At 31.2% G+C, this 24965-nt stretch overlaps 2 protein-coding genes across 8 annotated transcripts in view; one reads left to right on the top strand and one right to left on the bottom strand.

Moving 5' to 3' along the window:
- Positions 1–19235, bottom strand: part of LOC106679319 (activating transcription factor 7-interacting protein 2) — a 57336-nt gene extending 38101 nt beyond the window's left edge. Inside the window, exons 1-2 of one of the 6 annotated variants that reach the window (XM_014418412.3) lie at positions 19094–19235; positions 2435–2505 (exon numbers count right to left, since the gene is read on the bottom strand). The gene's annotated coding sequence lies outside the window, so the exon portion shown is untranslated. The other 5 variants (XM_014418411.3, XM_014418415.3, XM_014418416.3 and 2 more) reach the window with 5 other exon arrangements.
- On the top strand, positions 19236–24059 carry LOC106679321 (transcription elongation factor, mitochondrial). 2 transcript variants are annotated; one of them, XM_024358827.2, is made up of 6 exons: positions 19236–19363; positions 19444–19556; positions 19666–19888; positions 19956–20099; positions 20174–20306; positions 23726–24059. In XM_024358827.2, exons 1-6 carry the CDS (start codon positions 19340–19342, stop codon positions 24013–24015), a joined length of 927 nt encoding a protein of 308 aa, XP_024214595.1. In that variant the 5' UTR covers positions 19236–19339; the 3' UTR covers positions 24016–24059. The 2 variants fall into 2 exon arrangements, with proteins under 2 accessions (XP_024214595.1, XP_014273904.1); XM_014418418.2 differs by having other exon boundaries at positions 19663–19888.
- Positions 24060–24965: the final 906 nt, after the last annotated feature.

The following is a 24965-nucleotide window of genomic DNA, read 5'->3' as shown; positions in this document are numbered from 1 at the left end:
GTATACTACAGAATAGACCTTCAATTTCTCTTAAAAAGGACCTTGCAAGGTTTTGACTTACGGTTTTCAACTTATTAGCGTATTATTCATTAAAGCTTAATTTGATAAGAATTCAGGATCACATAATCCAAAATATCACAGGGTCTTAATTGTATCATTAAAAAGAACTGTTAATTATTCGCATGTCGACAAATATTATGGCTAGAACTAGATCCATGAATTTAGAATAAATTTTAACTAGAACCAAAGCATATTTGTTTTTGACAATCTCGACCTAAACGGATATTCGTTGGTCATACCATCTTCCATATTCGTTGGTCATACCATCTTCCATATTCGTTGGTCATACCATCTTCCATGGCCAATGAACAAAGGAGTATGATGAGAATATGATCAACTAAACAAAAGGGTATGGAAGAAATCAAAAATACTAACAGAAGTTCTATCGACTTTTGAAGATTTACTAATTATTTAAACATGTTTCACTCAGCAAAATGTCTTTTTTTAGCATAGATATTACACATATTTAAATCCATTATAAAATGCATCAGTATCAGCAGATTTAAGAACACAATGTCGAACACACCCAGTTCATTAAATATCCTTAAAAATCGTAATCTTCGTTTTTCAAAATAAATTATAAATATTATTAAAAAGTAATATTTTATTTTTAATTGGTTAGCCATCATTATTGTCAATTACCATTTCAAGTTGATTACATATTAAAAATGCAAAATAGAAACAAGATTAGTGAGGCAGTGATGAGCCTACTTACGTTTCGGTACCCGAACATATCTCCTCGGAATGCCAACCTTTTGGACGTCGCAGCAAGGGGTCCGTGGGCCCAATCAATACCTCTATCGTGTCCTTTCAATCTCGAATGTTGGACAAACAGTAAACAATATTATATACATCAAATATCTACTCACTACAAAGGATCCAATGGTCTCAAATGCGTAAGGACGGAACCCTGACTGACGACATCATTAAACGAGGTTGCTCTGGGCATGCGCAATGCATAGGCGTCGGAGGTCCTCGTGCCAACCTTCCCGCTGTTCCATTTCAGTTCCTAACTACCAACGTGTTTAGTGCCTTCCAAGATTCTCCGACACCCACTTTGGAAGTTTAAGAAATCTTGTAAATCCGTCGATATGATCTTGGTCCACACCCGAGAACATGCAGAATTACGTAATCGGTAATTAAAGGAATCCAACAGAACACTGATGTTGTGATGATGCGCTTTGGTTTTATCGAAATGCAACTTATTATTTTCTTCAACAAGTAAAATTAAAAGAATTATTTATTTAGGTCTTTCCGATCTCAGGTGCATTGGGAGATTCTCTACGTAAAACACAATACTTATACAATCTGAATCTTCGATCTTCGGCTTCGTGCTAATCCCAGGAAATTATAATATAAGTGTGGCTTGTTCGTTGCAAAGAAGCAGCAACGTAGTTTTCTCTTCGTCTATTATGGTAACTTACTTGCCCTAACTAAAATAAAGTGTTTCCATGGTATCAAAGTGATAATAAAGTTTACATCGAAAATCGTTCCACATGAGGACATTTTGGTTTTTTTTTTTAAATCTGTAAAAACTTTCAAATCGCCATAATTACAACAAATGACTTAACTTTAAAGAATGGAGGAAGAAGTAACAAAAAAAACATAATAAACTTCTGACAATAACCAAACAATTAAGGCAGTAAACTGCAATTTAACATACCATATGTTTTAATTACACATATAATGTTTTCAACAGTTTAAATCATAATTAATTAATACAATAAGAACGAAAAATATATTTCTTTCAATAGCTATTTGGAACTGTAGCCATTTCAAAATAAGGAAATTATTACACACAATAAAATCTGAGATATCGAATTTGCATGGTTAAAAAAAATGTTTAAGCAGATAAAAATAAAGTGAAAATAGTCCAACATTACAACTAGATCCATCAAAGAGCCAAATTTTTTTTCTTCAGATACGTCTTCCTCGGAATAAGTTCATTTTTTCTCAGGACCATTAGCTCTTCAAACAACCGTCCATATCTTATCTACTCCCATATCGGCTGTATTTTATTCAAGGAGTTGGGCTGATTGAGTAGTAGACGATTCACTCAACAGAATTGGCGAATGTGAACTTGGCGAGTTAGGCAGCAGTCAATCATGAAAATGCATTTGACTAAGTTCCTGTCAATATAACTTTTAAGAAAATTAGAGAAAGAAAACAATGGTGTTTGTAACTACAGAATGGTGTAGTTAACAAACCATCCATAGATGTTAATACCACTACTGTTCTAATGAGCCAAATCTGAAGAATTGCTACTCGCGTATGAACAGTAGTGCATAAATTATGATGGGTCTAAAAATGAAAATATAAAATGATCCAATGGAACAATCAAAAGATAAAGATGTCAAAAGACAAACGCACTTACCTCACCAGCAGATTCGATTTGTTCGTAAACGCAGTGCTAATTCGCTGCACTGAATTCAGTCTCCTCGATTACTAAAATACATATAATATCAAAGTTAGTCCAACAACACAATTTACCGAATAATACATAAATAAGGCAATAATGCATTGATGAATGTTCATACGTAAATGTAATAATGGCGATACAGATGCTCGAACAATAAACTATTTACACATATGATTTAATGTAATAAACGTTCGTATTTTATGGGTAAAACACTATATGATTATCCGGTTACAGCAAATGCACACAATTGCAAAAGAATATAACACCAACAGACAAGAATTCAGATCAATTATCATGAAAAAGAGGGTGGCTTGTGGGTACAGTTTATAGCCCAAACTCGGTTTAAGTACTTGCATATGGAAACGTAAAACAGAGTTGAATATGAATTGTATAAAATTTGAATTCATTCGTCCAGCTCACATCAATGACATGTGAATATGTATCAGATATATTTGTCCAAAATTAAATTTTATCATTTTAATCCAAATTATAAAAGATGATCTTAAAAAAAAAAAACTTGAAACAAAACCTCTTAAAAATTACCTCATAACAAAAAAGCAAACAGCTAATTTCAGTTCTAAAATTTGTTTAGCTCTAATTTTACAAAATAAATTACCTGTTCCATGAGATGTATATAAAGTTGAATTATATAAAAATGAATATTAAACACAAACATACACTTATAACGATATAAATATTAAAAAAAAAACCTAAAAAGAAAAAAGGGGGGGGGGATGGTTAAATTGCAACATATTACGAAACAACGATGTAAACGCAATTTAATTAATTAGGTGAAGCATGGGAGTTATTAAATGCAGTTAACTAAATTCGATCGCTTTTTGTTAACAAAATTTAATTCTATGGGCGTTTGATCGACACCAATTCGACCACTTGTCAATTTTATTATTACAATCAATTATCCCAGCTGAAGTGAGACAAATTCTTTAGAGATAGAAAAAAATTCACAATAAATTCATAATATTTTTCTATCATCATGATTAGATTTGCATAACCATGAGGTTCTTCATAATCATGCATTCTTTTAAGCTTGGGATGCTGATAAAAGGATCAGACAAATGGTTGAATATAATTCAAAAGAGTTCATACATTGGTAACACCAATGCACTACGATTTGATAGAAAACTATTAGGTCTAATCGTATATAGTTCATTAAATTATGTGGTTTAGAAATGGTGTATGCCAATATGCATGCCAATTTGTGCTGGACGCAGTCACTCACTTGTATATACTATAATCAATTGAATGTATTTTTTTATTCCAAGTAAAGGAATCGCCTTATGATAATATGACACTTAGGAAAGCCAAGTACGGAAGTAGCTCCAGCTAAAAAAACAGCACGTCTAGGAGCACTCAATCAGAAAAAAAAACATTTAAAGAAGCTTTTAAATATTGTGGAGAACCCAAGGAGCAATGCTTAGTCCCGATTATTCCAATCAAACCAGGCCCAAAAGTAATGAAGACATCCAAAACATTATCGATATTGGGAAGGTCCGCGAGGCCAACGTACGCAGTCTGACAACAATGCCAATGGACAAATCCACCATCTAGAAACTCTAAATTGGGTTGGTATAAAACCAAATTTATCACACGATGAACCGTGATTACAGCACAACGCTTGACGATTCAGCTTGAGACAAAACATCATCAATCTTAGAAGATCGCAGCAATGCGCCGATGCAAGATAACAAATGACTAATCAATATTATCCAAAATTATTTAGTGCTTCGTATTGACACACGGTGAAAAATGGTAAAAAGTTATAATATTGAGGTTCCTAATGCTGACGTAAGGGAGAGCTTGAGGGGTCAGCGCTGTTGCCAAGTGGTGCAATAGAGAACTGGCAACTAAGCGCGTTCCCTATCCCACTACGGCATGCCGAGCGTCGAGTCTCGGAATGGAATACAATATTTGTGTGCAACCTTCAAATCGAACATCGATTTATTTTTAAGTACAATATTGGATCGCGAGTAATTATAGGGTTTGAATAGTTTTGCTGAATCGCGAACACGTACCCAAAAGCTCTCAAGATTGCCTAAGTGCAAGTGCTATTGTTCTGCGTTAAATGGATGACAAACAAAATAATTGGAAATAACTTAACAGATATGACAAAAGAAGCTAGCTATAACTACTAAGTTCTGCTCCGTTAAATTTTGGAAGAAACATATCTAAGCTTCATTCCTATGAAGTATCCTAATTTAATTTTCATTAAATAACTATAATTTTAATAAAGACAAAAATATAATGTCACCTTGTATATTAAAATATACACGAACTCTAAAAAAGTGAATTAATACACCTCAGTAAGCATAATTTTTTTTTTAATTTTGAAGATTTCAAGGGAAAAATAGTTTAAATGAAATTTGATTTTCCCATTAAATAATGCAAATCTTTCGTTGAAAACATTTGTTAATTCATTGAAACTTATTATTGTTTGTTTTCCAACGCTATTTAAATTTTTTCCCTTCTTATTAATTAATACACTCCAGTTCTTATTACCAGAACCAACGATAAGACATGTATGAGGAGCAACCCCATTCTACCGACTTATTTGTAATTCCAATTTATTATAATTGAAGAGTAATAGTAGTTACATTTAAGAGATTGAAAATTAAATGGTGGGAGACAATACTTATACCATAATAATAATAAAGTAAATATATAATGTGCTTGAAACGTTCAATAACACTGAAGGAGACCAACCCAAAATAGAGAAAGACGGAAATCGATAGCTGTTATAATACACAGTAATTAAAAAAATATTAGTGTTGAGAAATAATGAAGCATCAAAATATTTTACATAGTAATAACAGGGTATTTTATCAAAGTTTCAATCTCAAGTTAATAGCAATTGAATTAAAAAGCAAATTAAATATTTTGGGAAAAATAGTCAAAAACTCAGTCATATCATTAATTTTATAAGGCCAACGTTTCAGACCAATCATATGGACCATCATCAAGGCTAAACTTGAATAAACAATTGAAGTAGATAAAATATTTGATACAGATAAAAGAAGTAATAAAAAAAAAAAAAAAAAAAAAAAGGCATTGTAAAATTATCACTTAATAATACGTTTACATACTTCCTTTTTACCTTTCATTTCTAAAACCAACTATATTACTTATTTTATCTGAATGGTTTGTATAAAATATATTGCTCGTTTTGACGAGCTGCTCTCAAAATATGAATGTCGAGGAAAATAGGTCTGCTTTTGCGTAAACGAAAGCAGTGGATGCTATTGTATAAAATTAATAAGGGTCCCCATGGCGGATCCCAAGAGCGAATGGGTCCTACGTCAAAGAAAAATTAAATACATAACTCATATATTAGGGATGAATTTGTAGTTTTAGTGGACTCCGGAACTCCGTTTTTCCTCTGAAGAAGATCTCATGCATTCCTGATCCCCAAGCAGCTCCCTGTCCTAATCAGGTGGGAGATATACAATATCATATCTTCCTGGGCCTTCAAGTATGCTACGGGCACTTTCTAAAACCGATTTAGTTCACTAGTAATTATGAATACAAGTGCTGAAACCTTAAACAAATTGCGAGAACGGACTACGAACGGAAAACGAAACCATTGTGGTTAAAAAAAAGTTACAGAAGTTTAATAATAATTTATTTTAATGTAAGATCAGATGGAGTCAACTCATTCGTATGTTTTGCTAAGAGTTCAACACTCAAGTTCATCTAATTCAATGAATTAAGAACAGAACCTGAAATAATTGCTTCACTTCATTGGGATTATTGTTTCAACATCTAAAAAGCAGTTATTATGAACTTCAATTGCATATATACCTCACTGCTGTTCATTCAGTAATGAAAATAAAATCTAGGTAATCCTACATCGATTTTGTTGCGATTTTCAGCGTTAGATATTATTTCATGTCATTGCTCATCCCACATTCACTACTTCTTTTCTATGATTTTTCCTAAATATTCAATTTTCCTTCAATCAGGATATGCCACATTCAGGTAGGCCATAAATTAAAATGTTCTATTCTCTGATGGCAACATATTCAGTCTTGGTCAATAATCAATGACCTTGATTAATTCTTGTTTATTCGCAGTCAAAAGATAGATAAATTTGTCTTTATATAATTAAGCTGAAAAACAGTCAGATATCCAGACCGACAACAATGAAAAATAATCATTGTAATGCATAAAATATTTAACAATTGAAACAATAATGTTCAAGAAAATAAAACCTATCTACTACTTAGATCCAATATCATTCATTTTTATCGATATGTTTGATATTAAAAACTGATAAAAACCTAAACAATCATATATTTGTAACAGTGAGGTCAATCAAATTTAAAACTGAGGTTAAAATTAGTGCATCTTATCTGTTATGATATAAACTTTTATCATTCAACGACCATAAAGGTTAGAGTAAAGCGAATGTATAATTTAGGGTGCATAGTGGTCAATAGAACTGACTAAGGATTCCAAGCAAACAAGGATGAGATCAGAAGGTGATTAGAGAATAATTATTATTTAGAGCGATTATAATCACAAAATTATTATTGTAATTACAATAACGTTACTTCTATAATAACTATGGATAATTTCTAGCAGCACATATATAGCCGAATTACAAAAATTGTTATTTGAAGGTAAAACCAGGCAAATGGAGGTTGATGCTGAGTCATAACCATCGACTGAAAAAAGTAGCGAGACCGATATCTGATCAAGGCAAGTGCATTGCTACAAAAAAGAACCGAACCTTTTTATATAATATTCCGTTCTCCTATTAATTTGTCACATCCAAAAATATTACAAGATCAGCAGAGAATAAATAATAACAATGTGTGAAAAACCTGCTGATCTGATCACTACCTCCACTGAAAACCTTCAAAACCAGAATTTATGTGATGAGACCTAACATAATCTTCCCAAATACTGTTATAAACTTCCCAGAAGTTTTTCATTGCTTCTTTGATACTTTATGCTGTATCAAATCGCCGGGGAAAAGAACCCATACCCCTTTTGAAACGAAAGGGAAGCTGATCAAATACTCCTGAGTATTGAGTGAAGTGAATATAATAATGTAATTAATTACTTGTACTTGAATATTTTACAATTGCAAAGAGTTTCGATAGCAATAGCACAAGTGTTAACTTACGAGCTCACGATTTTTTCTCTCTTCCCCCAAGAAGAAATTGCATAACTAGAGGTTTCATTTTTCATGAATGGAAGAAGAGATAATTGAAACATTTGAGCTTTTGAGGAAAACGCATTACTGTCTGACTATCATTATTGAAGCTCTTGATTGAAAGTTATAGAGATACAAACCAATTTCGGGAACGAATATAAACTTCTTTCTAGTTTCAACAATTTTAGCTGAACAGCCAAGAAACATCCATCAGGCAAGAATTTAGAGAAGCCCGGTAGGAGAATTGATTTCAAAATATTACGGTGCTGCTAGTATAATTGAAGATTCTGATTAAAGAGTTCTAAAGATGGAAAACCACCCCTTTCGAGATCATTAAATTTTTAAAAATTTTCATTGCACTGTTGCAACAAAACTAGTGTTTGTAACTTTAGATGATAATTCGTTGGTCCAATATTCTTCATAAATACCCTAAATATTGTTAGTTCTTTTTTTCTATGGAACAAATTTTCCGTGATATTGGAGTTAAAATTAGATGTTTCGAAATCTTAATTTTCCACCAAGTGCCTAGTGTTTGCCCTGGAGTAGGGCAAAAAATCAGCGGTTCCATTCATTGTCACCAATCACTTCTTCAGCGTATCCTAGGATATTTTAGCTATACCAGTTCTCGATTTCTGAAAATGAAGGTGGTGGAACGGTAATCTTGCTAGAGGGGTTAGGGTGTTCCAAATTATTTTTCAGAAGAAAAAATATTGTAATCGATCGTTACACGGCGAGTAGTTCTTTTAAGTGAAGTATAAGAGGTAGAAGCATATAGCCTGTGATTAAATAAGTTTCTAACTTTCATAATTTTAGAATAACATGTTTATTCGACATAAACTCGACGTTCCGAGGATCATCATGACGTAATTGTCAGTGACTTTAGTACACATTATTGAAGAAAAACCTTATAAAAGCAGCATGCGACTGAGGTACTTTTTTATTTTTGGAATCTACTATCTACATTTCCGTATCATGAAATTCTAAAATTTTGCGTGAAAACACATTTTGTTTCTTTGTCAGTAATAGACTAAGAATATTCATTGAAAATAATTAATCGAATTCAATGTATACCTAGTTTAAAAAGAGACCAATTTCTTTATTTTCTTCAACCTAAGATCAAAGTCGTATCAGCATTTTATCAATATTCTACAATTAATCAACTACAACAGTTTCCTTAAAATTGAAACGTGTGAAAAAAAGCTAAGATCATATCAAAAACAAAAACGTCCCACCTAAACTAACTATAGCTAAGAAAAAATAAAATATCCTGTCCGGTTATATTATATGAACGATGTAAAATGCAATCTGATTGTAATAAGCCAATTATCTAGTTATTGGAAAAAAAATTTTGTTGACTAGCGTACATTTGTTTAATGAGTAAAACAACTAAGGTTGAAGTTCAAACAAGCCAGAAAACTAACAAGACAGATCGACAAAATGGTAACAAGTCAATACAATACAACCAACAGCCTTTCATCCAGAACATTCTTCCTCTTACCCTTACGATTGTACTAATATGAAATGGGAATACGATGATGCGCAGTGTAAATGTAACGTTTATTGATTTCCCTACTTCTGCCACGCCCTTGATTTATTTTATAAAAATAACTGGTAAGTATAAATAAAACTATCCCTTAATAGTTGCTAGGGTCTTCCGATTAAGGGGGGTTTCACAAAACAGTGAAACACATGCGAGAAATGCAGCACCACCCTCCGAATCCATTAACTATAGGTTCATGAAAAGGAGGAAGCTACTACATTTAAGACGATGTGGAGTGTCAGGTAATAAGTCTTGGTCTTCAGCAAAATGAAAAAACAAAACAAGAAATATCGTCGCCTAAGAATAGTAGCAGGTGAACCTTAGAAGGGTCAGAAGTATTAGAATCCACCGAAGCGTTGGATCCACAGCCACACCTTCCTCTCTGCGATTGTCCGACCATATACAAAGAATAATTAAGGATGAATTCCGGAATCGAGGAAGCAGTATAGATGTAAGAGATAGGTACGATAAAGGGAACCGGTCAGGGTGCATAAATGACTGCTCCAGCATCTATAATTTACGGTTGAAGGGGACCGAAAAAAGATAAAAGGAAGGAGAAGATACTAAAAACACATATTTAAGGATTTGAATTTCAATATTATTCGATATATAAGACCTCTCCTTGGGTTTATTCAGACCAACAAACAGGAATTAAGTAAACCTATGAGGTTCCTAAACAGCTATGTCATAAGATTGTAAAAATATTACCTATTCACTAGATCTGTAACATCAAAAAAGTAAAAGGAAAGGAAGCCCAAAAGCCAACTATCTTAGAGTAGAGGGATGCTTCCAGAAAATCATTTCATAACTAGTGCATGGGCGATTAGTTGTCCCTCCCATGTCGATATGAGATTTGACTATGTCCGACATTAACTTCTTGAAATACACATTATATAAATAGATCCGAGCATCAGCAGCTTAGATACTATGAGTAGAGGAGTTATACTAGCAGGTAAGTGAACAAACCACCGACAGTAGTGAAAAACAAACTGACAACAGTTATGAAATATTGAATTTTATTTTCAGATCACACAATAGTACATATACGGCGTAACGATCCACAAATGAACCAGTACACCCTCCAAAAGCTTCCATCATTCTTCTCTAATCTGTACAGCAGCTGTCTAGTTTACTTTGTTTAGTAAGTTTCTCGCATCTAATCAGTCCATGGACAAATACATAAAATAACAGATACATACCTCCAAAGAGGTACCAAGAAACTTTCCTACAATTTGTATATTCATAGGCCATTCTTAAATCATTCCATATGACCAGTAAGGGTTTTGAAGAAACAATTTTTATTTGTCTGTAGCTATACAAAATTCGTACTTCAGTGTTTCTCTAGATGGTAATAACGGATATAAGTTTCGTTCCAGGTAAAAATAGAAGTTTTACACAAGATAACCAAGACGTAATACAATCGGGAAATTTTGTGGTCTCGGGTTTTCCCATTCGAATCGAAAGTCTTTATACTTCCTATTTTCTCCTTTATTTATAAATAAAATTCTTTAAGATATTATATTTATATATTGTTCAATATGGCTAAGAATGAAAACTGATTATTTTTTTTTTCAAATAAACAAAATTAAACGTACTTTAGAGGAAGATTTTTTGAAAAAATCCGTATTTAGGCCATGTTAGACTACATCAACGAGGATAAGACCTACCTATTAAAGACCATTCTATTGTTCGATGACATACTGAGTTGAATCAAAATCGTTGTCCTTTTCAAGAAAATCGAAAAAAATATGAAAAATCAAGGATATGGTTTAGAATCTTTTAATAATAACCTCAAACATGAAGTTTAACACTTTTAACTTTTCTTGTAAACTAAATTACAGAATCAAAATATCTGAAATTAAGGTTGAACATTATATATACGAAGATGGTCAGGGTTGCGGTCAAAAGAGAAACAAAAATAATTCACATTTATTTTTCGACGTTTCGCCCCACTTAGCAGGGCTTCATCAGGGTTGTTCAAAGTGGGGCGAAACGTCGGAAAATAAATAGTTGTAAACTATTTTTGTTTCTTTTGTATCTTTTTAGCCCTGATGAAGCCCTACAAAGTGGGGCGAAACGTCGGAAAATAAATAGTTGTAAACTATTTTTGTTTCTCTTTTGACAGCAACCCTGACCATCTTCTTATATATCATTTTTACGGTCAACTATATATACATATATTTTAAAAAATTGTTCGACAGCAGTCAGTAAAGAGCCATTGCTAAATAAGAGCTACATATTTCAGACATAGTCCAGTCTTTTAGTACTTAATACTGAGAAGACCCTAAGACCATTTAACTTGATATCTAATAATCAACTAGAACCCTTCAGAGATAGATCCTCAAACACACGTTATTGAAGGGAGCAAATTTAGTCAGAACTGGGTTTCTACAACATAATTTCTGAGGTCACATGAAGCATCAGTTGCATGGGGGCGCCCAACTGGAAGCGGTATTAAACCATGAATGTTCGTTGCAAGTTGATATAGACTTACAATAACAATTCTATCGCAATATTTAAATTTCACTACAAAGACAGGTCAAATACAATAGGATATTTTCATCACTAATGCAATGCCCAAGGTCAAACATTATCAAAATCTACCGTACTATCATACAATAACACAATAGTTATACTGTTAGATAAAGCGTGTAAGAATAATTATGAATAATCAAGTCTTACGATTCAGGTTTGTAACAAATTTTTAAGTCCAATACAGTCCGGTCATTTACTTCGGCCTAGTTGATCGAGTCTTTAGTTTCAATGGGATCTGATTTTCAGGAATTGTGTATGTGTACTGATACCCAGTTGGTCCTATATAGATTATATTCCCTTCACTAATCTCGCTTATGCAACCACAAATGTATATTCTTCGGCAAACCTACACTTCTAAAAAGGTTTAACCGATTTAGATAACGTTTAGGGGAAAGTGAGAATCAGAGTAGAATGGGTGTATTATTAACTTCATCAGACTCCGTTCTCTAATTTCGCTTACGCATGTGCAAACGTATTTTCCTCAGAACATTTATAAACCAAAAACTGCTCTTCCGATTCGTCCCAAATTCTGAGGACAGTTGGGAATTAGTGCTGACATCGTCTAGCATGAAATTAGCAAATTCCATCGAATACCTTCACTTAGGTCTGGGCAACTGTATTTTTCTTAATTTCGAAAACGATTCGTCCAGCTTTAGCTCATAGAATACCTTGTAATAAGCTGTTTTCAAGATTCACTTCTTTTAAACCAAACTCTTGAACATGAGGTAGTTCTGCGCAATGGGTTTTTAAAACCAGATATATAAAATCCAATCGGAGGCATATTCTAAAACCCATTCATAGGAGACAAGAGTGATTCATGACAGACACATTGGAGTTGACAGCTTTTTCCGAAAGTTTCTTGAGGAAAATTGCATAAAACATAGACAATGAATTGTTAAGAAAAAACATTCTTGTAGAATTCAAGCGATTGACAATTCATGGCCAACACATTTCAAAAGTGCACTATGGTTCATTAGCTTCAAAAGTTCAATGGTACAAATACAATAATCAGAAAATCTTACAGATTTGAAAATATGTTTAGAAAATGGAAAGATAAATCATACTTAAAAATGTGGAGTTTTCCATGTTCTGGTATATTCGTGTTCGATTTCAGTTCAACCCTTAACATATTTCAACGTGATTCATTAACATTAAACATTGGCCTCCGAAACCGGTTCCGGTATACGTAAAATGAGGTCACTATGTTGCTCCTAGAGTCCTATTAAAACGAACTTATTATACATCAATACGTATTTACACAAGTAACACTTTCTTACTGCATGTTACAAATATAACAAAAAATATCTAAATTTACAACTTTTCGTTTCACTTTATACTATATTCTAACTGGCTGATACATTTTCCATCCAACGCATGATACGAATCCTTTTGAGCTCAAATAAATTATTAGACATTTTTCATTGTTTCCAAATAGAGCTCAAATTACGATCAATTTTCATGTTTAAACAAAGCCAAACCAACTAGTGTAAATAAGTATTCTGGATGTAAAAAAACAAAGAAGAGATTCTGACTTATTTTTTAATGATTACTGAAATTTAATCCTGTATTTCATGAAGTCCTGGCTGTAAAGTGCTGTATAAAACGGCACTATTGTAAAGATAACATTCATCTACCAGACATAAATCTTGGTTATATGAGTACATTACATTGATCACGCTTTTACCATAGGATCAAAGATACTCCAATTAAAAATTAGTGCCCCATCTTAATTTTTTAACAAAGCTTTTTTGGTAAACCTAACTAATCTCTTCGTGTTCATTTGTTTATTCAGAAGCATTCAAGATTGTTTACAGCAGGTAATTATAGTCACTAATCTCATTTGAAATGGGATTTCTAAAATTCTCCATAATTTCTTCTGGTACATTCTCCAGTTTCTCTGTTCTTGTTTGCGAAAATATGTTTTCCTCAATAAATTATTCTTTCTTAAATATAAAATCAATTTAAATTGGATTTTGAACCAACAAATATTTATCCGTTGGTCCTCATAATTCAAAAAACATGCTTGTGACAAAAATCTATCCTCAGGTTCATCATCTATCAATTCGTGAATTTAAGTATAAAATTTTAAAGAAAATTAGTAGTGAATCAAGTGATAGAGCTGTTTTTCGCCAACACATTAGAAAAAAACGTAACTACGTTTCATTCGTAATAAAAAAAAACATAACCAATAATTATTGTAATAACATCTTCTACCTTTACTTCCAGTATAAGCGGAATTAAAAATTAATACCCAAAGGCAGGGTCAGGAATTAGTACTTAGTCCAAAAACTAAACTTACCCTAATATGAGCAACTGGTAACTGTAAGACTAAACTTGTCTTGGAATAAGGTAAGCAGCAAAATAAAACAAACCAATAATTAGTTTACAGTGAGGTTAAATGGTCAGCAGACGGTCCTAAAATAAATGTTTTTTTTTTCTCTGAGGAGATTTGAGATAAAAATTAGCAAGTTAACTATCAGATAAAGTAGTAATTACTATCGATAATGAGTATCGATTTTCAAAGAGAGAGTAAATCATCAATGCACAAAATATTAAAAAAAAAAAAAAAAAAGAAGATATATTTCTTAATATTTGAAAACCAACAGCCATGTTTGTTAAAAAAATTAACCATTTTTTTTTTTTTCAGATGTGCTTGTTTGATATCGAATTAGAATTATATAGATCACAGTTTTAGCAGTTAACCTTTTCATTATCAATGCTAAATTATTGTTGTTGGAACAGTTTCAAGAAATAACGGAATCTGGTTGTTCATTAATGATCAGGTTACATCAAGTTCTTTCTGGTTCCCCAACCGCAGTGGCTCAAATAACAAAAAACAGAAGTAGGTATAGTCATGCCTAGTTGTGAGAGATAACAGATAATCTTATCATTGCCGTTGTGCATTGATGAGTTTTGGATGCTTTTTGAAGATTGATACCTACCATTTCCATGAAAAAGCTGGAAGAATATTGTGAAGTTATTTGTCAAAGTAAACGCATTCGTGTCTTTTTTTGTTATGATAGCGTTTCTTATTACTAATCCATTTGATACCAAAGTCTACATATATGGAATTAATATCTGGAGGTTTAAAAGGAACAACATGGTCACTAAGCTTAATTCTAATGCTTCCAAGTCATCAGTATATACATTAACACCATATAACTTAAGTAGTTGTTGCATATCATCCAAACGCAAAACAGTGTGTACTACCATTAACAATTTTACAAAGGAAACAAACAACTTGATTAATTCCTCAGACGTGCAAAATTCAGTTTGGTGACCAAAAAATATGCAATGGACATGGTACATTTTGGATTTGGACAACCTATACAAGCAGTAGTACCTTCATAACTTAAGGAATATCTTTTTAATAATAATCGGTATTTAATTACCTTAAATTAGATATTATTTTGTTCCTTGTGTTATTTAGAATAAGAATTTGGAAAAATTTGATAGTCAGGCCCATTTTAATGGGAATCATGTTGTTCCCTGCAAATGCCTGTGAATACTTTACTTCAAATGCAAATCTTGTAAGGGAGAGGGGACTATAACTGAATAGATAAAAAGATATAGTTTTTGAACCCTACAACAAACCACACTTTTCAAAATAAAATTATATTAGTAGTTTTGGTGTAAAGTAAAATAATATTATAAACCAAAACGTCGATATATATAAACAAAATCACAATTGATTTACTTGACACAAATTATTACTTAACACAAAGATATAAAGAACTAACAAGCGAGATCACTATTTTATGAAAATCAGCATCATTTAATTGCTGATTATGTCTTGACATCTGTTTAGTGAACATAAAAAACTAATGAACTAACATTAAAAAATATGTTTCCGATTCAATTATAGTCTAATTTAAAAAAATTAATTCGAAGTATTGATAATTTTCTGTTTTAAATATTAGATTGTACAAATAAAAACGACTTGTAAGTTACAGTACGCCAAGATTCAGAAAACTAAACGTTTCTAAATTAAAATTTGATAAACAATACAAAAAATAATTGTTGAATCACTGAACCAACAGATAAAAATAAATAAAAAAATTAACAAAACTATTTTTAAAACTTCAAAATGTCGATAAAATTTTGAAATGAACATCGGAAATTAAAATATGAAACTAAGTTTAAGAATTAAACCGACCTGAAAAAAAATATATAAAACATACAATTAATTGCTTAAAAATATTTAATTAGGAATAGGTTTTACAAGGCCGAGATAAAGTCACAAAAGGTTTTGAACGAGGAGAGAAGCAAACAGAAATAACCGAATGTTGGCAACACCGTTTCAATACAGGAAGAGCTATTGAGCATATTCTCACAAATCGTTATAAAACTTTGAATACCAATATTAATAAGTACGAGTTAATTTCATTTTAACTTTTTAAGCTAAATTGAATTGACAAAACAACTCTCATATATGGAGTTATAAAGAAATGAAATTATATCAACTGGTTAATTGTTACTAATATAATAATAATTCTACTAGATAAAGATGGATATTTGTGAAATGAATGTTTTGAGAAGCTACAAACAACAATCTTCTGTTATAAAGCTAAATTCCTCAAGTTAATGGTTTGGAGGGAACAAAGTTCAAAAGAGCACACCAGTCCAACCATAATATAAATAATCCAATCCTAGGATAGCTTCAGCCAACCCTAATAGTTATGATTAGGCGTAATGAAGTATTAAATGCTACTGGATCCCTATGAAGACATGGAAGATAAACGTTCTGTTTAAATTATAGAAGCAAAAGACAAAATTGACTGAATCCAAACCCCAATCTCGATATAATTTTCCATTCGAAAAACACTTCTTCCGGACCCATGATCCAGCAAAACGTTGCCACTATACATAAGGATCGAAAGGAAGGCAACCAACTTTGATCTATACTTTCAATACAACAGTATATTCCTGACCCAATGCAATACACATACAGCTTATACAATAAACTCAGCCCAAACAGTCGTTACATGTCATGTAAGTTGGATCGCAATCGAAGGCTAAGGTTGAGCAGCGGAATCCAATATGGCCGCCGACCTCTCAACGTCGATTGCCTAATATCGTTCGCGATCTCCCAAAACAAGTTACATGGCCTTTACAATACTCGATTATTAACGCAATCAAACAACAGTAATCACAAATCAACTTAAAACTATTTTAATTAATACTTACAAAAAAGTGAAACGTGAGGAAACGATCAGTACTCGACGACGTCTCACAGAGAAAGAGACTGATGTTGCCCCCACTCCTCGGAATGGCGTCGACAGGATAGCCACTACTACCGATGTTTTAAAAATTCGGGACAATAATAATAAGAATTAAGTTGAAATTTTTGTAAAATATAAATGAAAAAAGTTGAACAAAACATGTACTGCAGTCCCGAATATCTGAACAGAAAAAAAAAATTACCTAACTAAAAATTAAGTTGGCAAAACTGTGTTGAAACATTCTAGAGAAAACTTAACCCTAGTAAAACTACCAGTGAAGCTTTAGGGTGTTCGTAAATATACATATGCATTTGTATCAACGAAGGTGTACTAGCTTTGAGAAATGGGCATGCCATTTATATATTTGTAATGGTAACCCGAATTGTATTATGCATATATTACTTAATACATAGTAAAAACTCAAATACGATATGCTCGAACCCAGACACTTGCATGTTTCTTTTATTTAGTAAAGTAATTACATAAAAAAGCAAACATTACAGAAGAAAGAAAATTAACTTTGCAAAGATAGTTTGAATACTTTGCAAGAAAACGTTTCGTTAATCCTAACCTTTGTTTAGACTTGAACAGGAAAGAGTGATCGATAAGTCAAAAGCGTAAGTATTCGCGTAAAGCCGTTGGTCATTTCCATTCAAACGGGAAGGTAACATCTCACAATTATTTCAAAAGGTATTAACCTAAATAAATAAGGTGGAAATATGACATATTTTCGATGTTTGAAAGAAGCATATGGGACAAAAACGGGAATGAAGGTCAAATTGTATATGCCCATTTTCTACAGAATAGAGATGAAAGTGCTGCTTGGCAATTGCATAATCATTTTGTGAAGAAGCTAAAAGGAAATTTACATTTATTTGAATGGACTCTAAAGCTTCTCAGTTAACACATATGACTACTTTATCTTATTTATAATGGGGGGAAAACAGCTGAGAGTGAATACTTATATAACTACTGTTTTTAAAACCATCTGTAGTAATAAAATAGGGTTGGATTGTCTGGACTGAAAGCTTTATCATTATCAAGTTACTTAAAAATTTTCTTTATTGCTTTTAAGTAAAAAATGCCTTCTTAATTTCAACAACAAACCTTACACAGCCAATCAAAATGCAAAAATCATTTTAGCAGGAAACAGAATCATGATATGTGGTGAAATAATTATTGGATAAAAGCTTGGGTTTATGTAATTTTTTTAATCCATTAATTAATGAATGAATTGCATTCAAAATACATTATGAAAAGTAAAAGAAAATATTAAAATGGGGAATCCTATCCCTTAATGGATAAAATCAAATAACAGATCAAAGAACAAAATCTGTAAAAGGTAATATAAATTTATAAATTATCACAAAATATTAAAATTAAAGAAAATCAGTGGATAAAAAGTAAGCCACTATGTCTAGTAAATAAATATCTAAATAATTAATTTAAAAACCCTAGTTCCTTATTGGATTATTATTATTATGGATTATACCTCTACATAACAGTTATATTTTCATTTACTTTTCTCCTGAATAAACATATGTAACTCGAACCAAACAATATGATAATAAATATGAAAGCAAATATGACAATAATTTAGCAGATTCCTCATAGATGGCAGTAAGCTATTTAAATATAAAAACAAAGCAATTGTTTTCAAATATAGAGCAATCCTGCTTCTTAAGTCAAATTTATTTTAAAACATGACAATTTTCGGATTGATATTCAACTATTAATCAAATCTTTTTTATAAGTAATGAGTGGCAGTAAAAAAAAAATTATTTTTAAATAACAAATAATTTAAGATAGTTCCCCACTGATGTATGTGTAGTCTCACTAATTCATAAAATATGGGACAAATCTTATTAATATTAAAAAAAGTATAAGGATATGTTATATTCATAAGATTCTACACCTATAAAATAGAAAATACATAGTAAACATTTAACTAATTGGATAAAAACCCATCTTAATATGTTGTGTTCCAATACTTTTACACTTAAAATCAAACTTAGCAACCAAGAATAAAAAAAAAAAATGTATTAGGCATTAAAAAAGCAATAAATAAAACTCAAGAAACCGTTATTTTTAACACTAACGTTACGAATAATAGGAATAAGTTCTATAGTTGTTCTACTTACAGCTTTTAAGGTGATAAATCCGTAGTGCGCTACCTAATGACGATGAAATGACATAGGAAGTTGGTATTGCTACTAGCACTTGTTTTATAATACTGAAAAAACATTCTATTTTTAAATAACAAATGAATAACTTTTGAAATGTACTATTCTTCGTAACCTCATGGCGAAGGTTACAACAACAAACACCCTGAAGTCAAAGAACTTATAACCTGAATATTATCTTCACCGACATGCTATCAGTGGATTATGTCTATGTTATCAGTACTTGTGGTGAGTTAAAATAACCGTATTTAAAAAAAAAAATAATTGAGACCTAAATTCATTCTGCAATAATTTTGATTGTTTTTCAGAGAAAGTTTGATCTTAAATGTTTTAGTACATGCCAAAAGTTTTTGCAAAGAATCTACTCTTCTCAAGAAAAAGAATTAATCTTAAATAAGATAAATGAAAAAGATTTACCTAAGTATGTAATTCACTTTATAAACTTGAATTCAAACTAAATATTTAATTTTATACTCTTATTTAAATCTCATTATTCATGAAATAATATAATCACCACTTAATTTCAGCAGAAGTTTGAATCCCAATCAACTAACAAAAATTTACCAGTATGTAGAGAAAAAAAAATTGACTACTCTTGAAGACCTTCTCAATATTAATGGAATTGGGCCCAAAGTTTTAAGGAAAATTTGTGATACTGTTTTAGATACTGAAAATGGCACTAAAGAGGTTGTAAAAGATAAAAGAAAAGTATTGAATTTTGTAACACCCCCTATTGGAGAGAATCAGAAAAAAGTAAAAAGATTACATATTATTTGTTTTGATTTTTGAAATTCCTTGTAGTGTATATTGAATGTTGTAGGATTTGATAGATATAACTGCTATACATATTGGTGCTGATCATATTAGTTGGGTATTAATTAATTCTCTAAATAAATCTTTACTGGAATGGGACTTCAAAGAATATATGCTCGATAAAGGAAGTATATATGACTTTCTTTCTATGGTAAGTTAAGTGATAAATTGTTAATTCTATTCCAACATTTTTGAATAATCGAATTCCTTAATTTCTTTCGATAGATAGAAAGGATTGTGCCTCATATTCCTCATGGCCACATTTACGTTTTAGAAGAAATGGGTAGTGGAAGAAACCATATTGATTACAACAGGAATCTCATTACAGCTATTCTTTCTTCATATATTCAAGGATCAAGTATGTAGGTTTAGAATTATTCTATAGTGTTAATAATATTTCCCTGCACTAATAATGTTATCTTAATCTCTCTTATCCTATTGGTGGTTCTAATTTTTACTAGCAGAATTATTTGCGCCTGAAATTTCTTAAGCTGTACTATATTGTTATATGATGATTTCTTTTTCAGATACTCTTGTTAGAAATTGTAAAGCATCTTCCAATATTAATAATTAACTACAGTATTAATCACTTATTTTCTGTTGTTATTTCACATATATAGCCTTCGCGCATTTATAAATATAATATATTCGTCAGGGCTATTTGGACGGCAGTCAAAACAAAAGTGACAACACTGTTGTGATGGCAGTCAAAACACTTTTGTTTTGACTGGCGTCCAAATAGCCCTGTCGAAGCCCTGCAACGTGGGGCGAAACGTTGGCTCAATAAAATAGTATAATTCTACTATTTGAGTTTTTTTGACCGCACCCGGACCATATTCCTTTCATCTTTACACACAGACAATCAATAATCTTCCAGTATTTCATTTTTTTTATTCTTTAATTCTGCTATAAACTCATTTCCAGAAAGAAAAGTAGTTATATTAATATATTATGTATCATTGGTTGCCAAAGATTTTAGAAATATTAATATTTCACAAAATGATGAAAAGTACCTAATTAAAAGATCTGTTCTTTTACAAGTTTGACTGTGCAAGCGCATGCACATTGTGTTAATTCTTTTCAATATTCTAATCATTTTTTTTTTCATTGTGAAGTAATTAATTTTTTTTTAAATTTCAATGAATCTAATACATAAATCTTTCATTTTACTGGATAACTCCATTACACCATTCTTGTTTTTGCAATATTAATTCTATAACAATTTAGTGTTTAAAATATAATAGAATATAAATTTTAATTAATTGTTATATTTTTATATTTCTGCTCTACTTCTGTAAAAGAAGAAGCATAAAATTTTACTGCAAGAAATATTATTAAAAGTGCTTCTCTGAAAACTATTGAAATTGGAATTAGTCAATCTGTCAATTGAGTGGCTAACTTGGAAAATAAGTACGAGAAATTATTATTACAATGAATAATATAAAAATATTTGTTCTCAAATAAGTGAGCATTAATTTCAATTCTAAGTAAGGTGGTAAGTGAAAGTTGTATGATGCGCACACAGCGCCAGATTTTTTTTTATTACTTAAAAACAGTTTATTATTCAAACTTCTAATATCCAATTTGTACTAAAATAAAGAAGAGTAAATTATCTACAACTTTAATACCTATGATTGGAGAAGTTTGTCGGGGGGTGCGGTCAGCAAAGAACAACATAAATAAACAAAACCATATTTATTTATTTTATGCCGACGTTTCGACCTATGATTGTTTCTTTGGCCACTTCATTCTGAAGTGAGTACATGTAAAAATGATAATTGGAATTTAGTTCACTCAAATGGGATCAAAAGTTAAAATTCTTAACCAGCATCACTAAGAATGTAACTAAATGAGCTATTTTCATAACTTTTGAGACCTCTTTATGGTCCCCATTTTATTTGATTGCTTCCTGACTCATAATTTTGACTCGTACTCCCTTTAAAACCGATTTTACAAACATAAAAAAAAATCATTAGAATAAAATTTTTGTTAATTTAATTGTAAAAATGAATATTAGAAGTTAGTCAAATAATACATGGTTAAGAAAAAAATTTTATATTTATAGAAAAAGCGTGGTGCCACAGTGGTGGTAAGGCACTATGCTAGTAACTCCAAAGACCTGGATTCAAATCTGGCTATGGCAGAATATTATAGTACTGCCAGTTGAGTGTGATCTTGAAAAATCAACCTTCTTCTTCTTTTTCTTCCTCGATCTTCCCTCAAATGGTGGTGTCTGGGATTAAAGTTATAAACTGAATGGTCTTCTCGAGATCCTCCAGGCCACTTTAACATTATTCCCTCCTAAGTTTTCGTAGCTGTTGTTTCAATTTTGCAGAAACATTTATGTACTCGATACATGAAGAATTTCTTTCTAAGATATATTCTTTTCAGGTTATAGCACAAAATGTTCGAGTATGTTGCTGAAAGATATGGTTGCTTTTCAATTTCAGCCAGCTACATACAAGGTACATAGTAGGTGCCCTCGTTTCATTAGAGAAAAAATGGTGGATGGTCCTGTAATGTAGTTGATTTCCTTGACATTGATCTGTATGATATTCATGAGACCTACAATGGAGTATGGCAGTGAACTGTTAGTGTCTCCTTCTGATTCAATCGTTGTAAAGTTTGAAATTATCCAGAATCATACTGTCAGAATTAATACAAGGTGGTCTTAAGTTGGTACCTATTGCAGCAATAAAGATGTAAGCTGAGATTAAGTCCCAGCAATTTGAATAATTGGCTCGTCTCCAGTGAATGCCTTCCGATGAAACACAATCCGGTTTTGAAAAAATAAACATTAGACTCTCTCTGATCTGACACTTATCACTCCAATACCTCCACTTCTCCAAAGCAAATGCTGTAACATGTTAGTCTGGGCTGAGGAGAGAGCACTAAAATTTGATAACATTTTAATCCATGAAGGTATTGATTAAACATATAGCAATGAGCAATGCATTAAAAAAACAAACAACAATGATTATTTCAAACCTTAAATTTCCTTATTGAAATTTGTGAATGTTATTTTATGTTTTATTTATGTGCTATTTAAGTTCTTTTTATTGTTTCTACTATATACAATATAAAAGATACAAACAATATTTTGTATTTTTGTTTGAGCTTTTACTAAACATCTGATATAATGCAATGCAGTATATGTTTTTCTAGTGCCTTTCTGTAGTCCAAATATTCTCTTAAATCCGACAGGTCTCTTGTCCCATAGTTGTTTGATTAGAGAGAGTCTACCAGAGGCTAGCCGGTCATTCCTGTTTTAAATGGAATAATTGAGAAACAAGTACAACCTAGCACAGTCCCTCAAGAAACCTGAACAACCACTCTTCAACTCAAGACCTAATTCCTTGCCACACCACTAGTTACTGAAGTCTTGCAGGGTTTATTTGTCTCTGAACAAAACCCTCACTTTTCCTGCTACTCAAGGCCATTCGGGACTGTACTCTCCTGAACTCTGAAGGAAGAATAATACTGATAAAATTAAAACTTTACAAAATTTTTCTAAAATTCTAATGGTCATCTCCAATATATAATAGTTGTATAGGTCTTATACCTGCATCTAATTTTTTCTTTTCATAAACTTGGATAGTTGTGTTCTTGTTTTTTTTTTTTTTTTTTTTTTTTATATAATATTAAATGTTTCTTTTCTTTCTTTGAGGTATATAAAACTACTATAATATTTTTGAAAATACTTTTTTATATTTTTAATTAAATTTTCTTATCAATAATAAAAGCCTTTAATTTTAATTTTTTACATTGTTATTGCAGGAGGAGAAAAGAAAGAATTCCCAATTGTCGCTTTTTTAAAACCTGTTGTAAAAAATAATTTGTATAAAGCTACTATTGGTTCTGAAAGAGTATCGCTGCAGAACCAAGTTGTTAGTATTATTGAAGAAAAGTCATCAGCAGATTGTCTTAATTTTCCTCAAGAGTTGAAAACTAAATTCTTTAGTTCAAAACCGAGTACGAGGGAAGATATGGCTCAAGCATTACTTTCAGCTACTTCATTCATTAATGTAATATTGAATGGAAGAACTTTGAATTTTGTGAGGCCATGAATTTTAAATTATTTTTAGTGAATTAATAGAATTATGATGTTTTATGTGTAGTTCACTCTTTGAGAAAAAAAAATTATATTAACGACAGGGAAGTTGAAAAGAAATTAGTAAGTATATTATGCCTGACATCATTCCAAATGATTGGTTTATGTTATAACTGAAAATAATTGAGATTTTAGTTGTAATTCATACAGTTTGTTTTAAATATTTATTTAGTATTAGTTTTCTTATAGGTGTGAATTGCTATGAAATAATTAAACAAAGTTTCAATAATTTTGTAAATATCTTATTTATTTTAAAATACAGTCAATAATTAAAATAAATAATTAAATTTACTGAGCCTGAAAATCTATTTTTGAGTTTGTAAATTCAATATGAAATATTAAAAAATCTTATACTGGTTCTGGACAAACTTTAGAAAGTTTATGAAAATACCTTGAGGTAAGCTTTATTTAACGAAAACAAACCACTGAAATTTTGATTGGCAGGTTGGTATGTTTCCTTAAAAGGTAAATTACTCTGGCGGCTGCCTGGTTGTTTTCAAATCTGATGCAGACTGTCACCAAATTGGTCCAATTAAATGGTGGTCGCATGTGGAAAAATTCAAGTAATGAGGTTTTTATGGTTCAGTGTGTTTTTTGGGGCGCTGAAACAGAATTTAAGTTTTAAACAAAATTCCCCAGGGTTTTCTGAGAAAAATAGCGGTGTGTTGACACTTTGTTTAGTGTTTGGGATAGGTAAATCTAGAGCAAGCTTAAAATGATGAAGTTTCCAAAATATTTCATTCTTTATCAGATAACTCATTTTCTATTAGTTTCTAAGAGAATCTGCTATTAAAACAGCTATAAATTTCCTACAGACTTCATGTAAAGTCATTAATATGCCAGAGTGTGAGGGGCTGTTGATATGGTTGGTGATAGCTGCAACACTGGGGTTTAACCCTGTTTATC

The sequence above is a fragment of the Halyomorpha halys genome, unplaced genomic scaffold, assembly GCF_000696795.3.
Source record: "Halyomorpha halys isolate HHAL.00 unplaced genomic scaffold, Hhal_1.1 Scaffold194.1, whole genome shotgun sequence".
NCBI lineage: Eukaryota > Metazoa > Arthropoda > Insecta > Hemiptera > Pentatomidae > Halyomorpha > Halyomorpha halys.
Note: the sequence above shows the minus strand (reverse complement) of the source record. Positions and strands in the feature narration are given on the sequence as shown.

Coding starts and splice junctions, on each gene's coding strand:
- LOC106679321 (XM_014418418.2), top strand. CDS start 19,340: ATGTCTATGTTATCAGTACTTGTG. Junction 19,364..19,443: donor CTATGTTATCAGTACTTGTG/GTGAGTTAAAAT, acceptor ATTGTTTTTCAG/AGAAAGTTTGATCTTAAATG. Junction 19,889..19,955: donor TTGGAGAGAATCAGAAAAAA/GTAAAAAGATTA, acceptor TGAATGTTGTAG/GATTTGATAGATATAACTGC.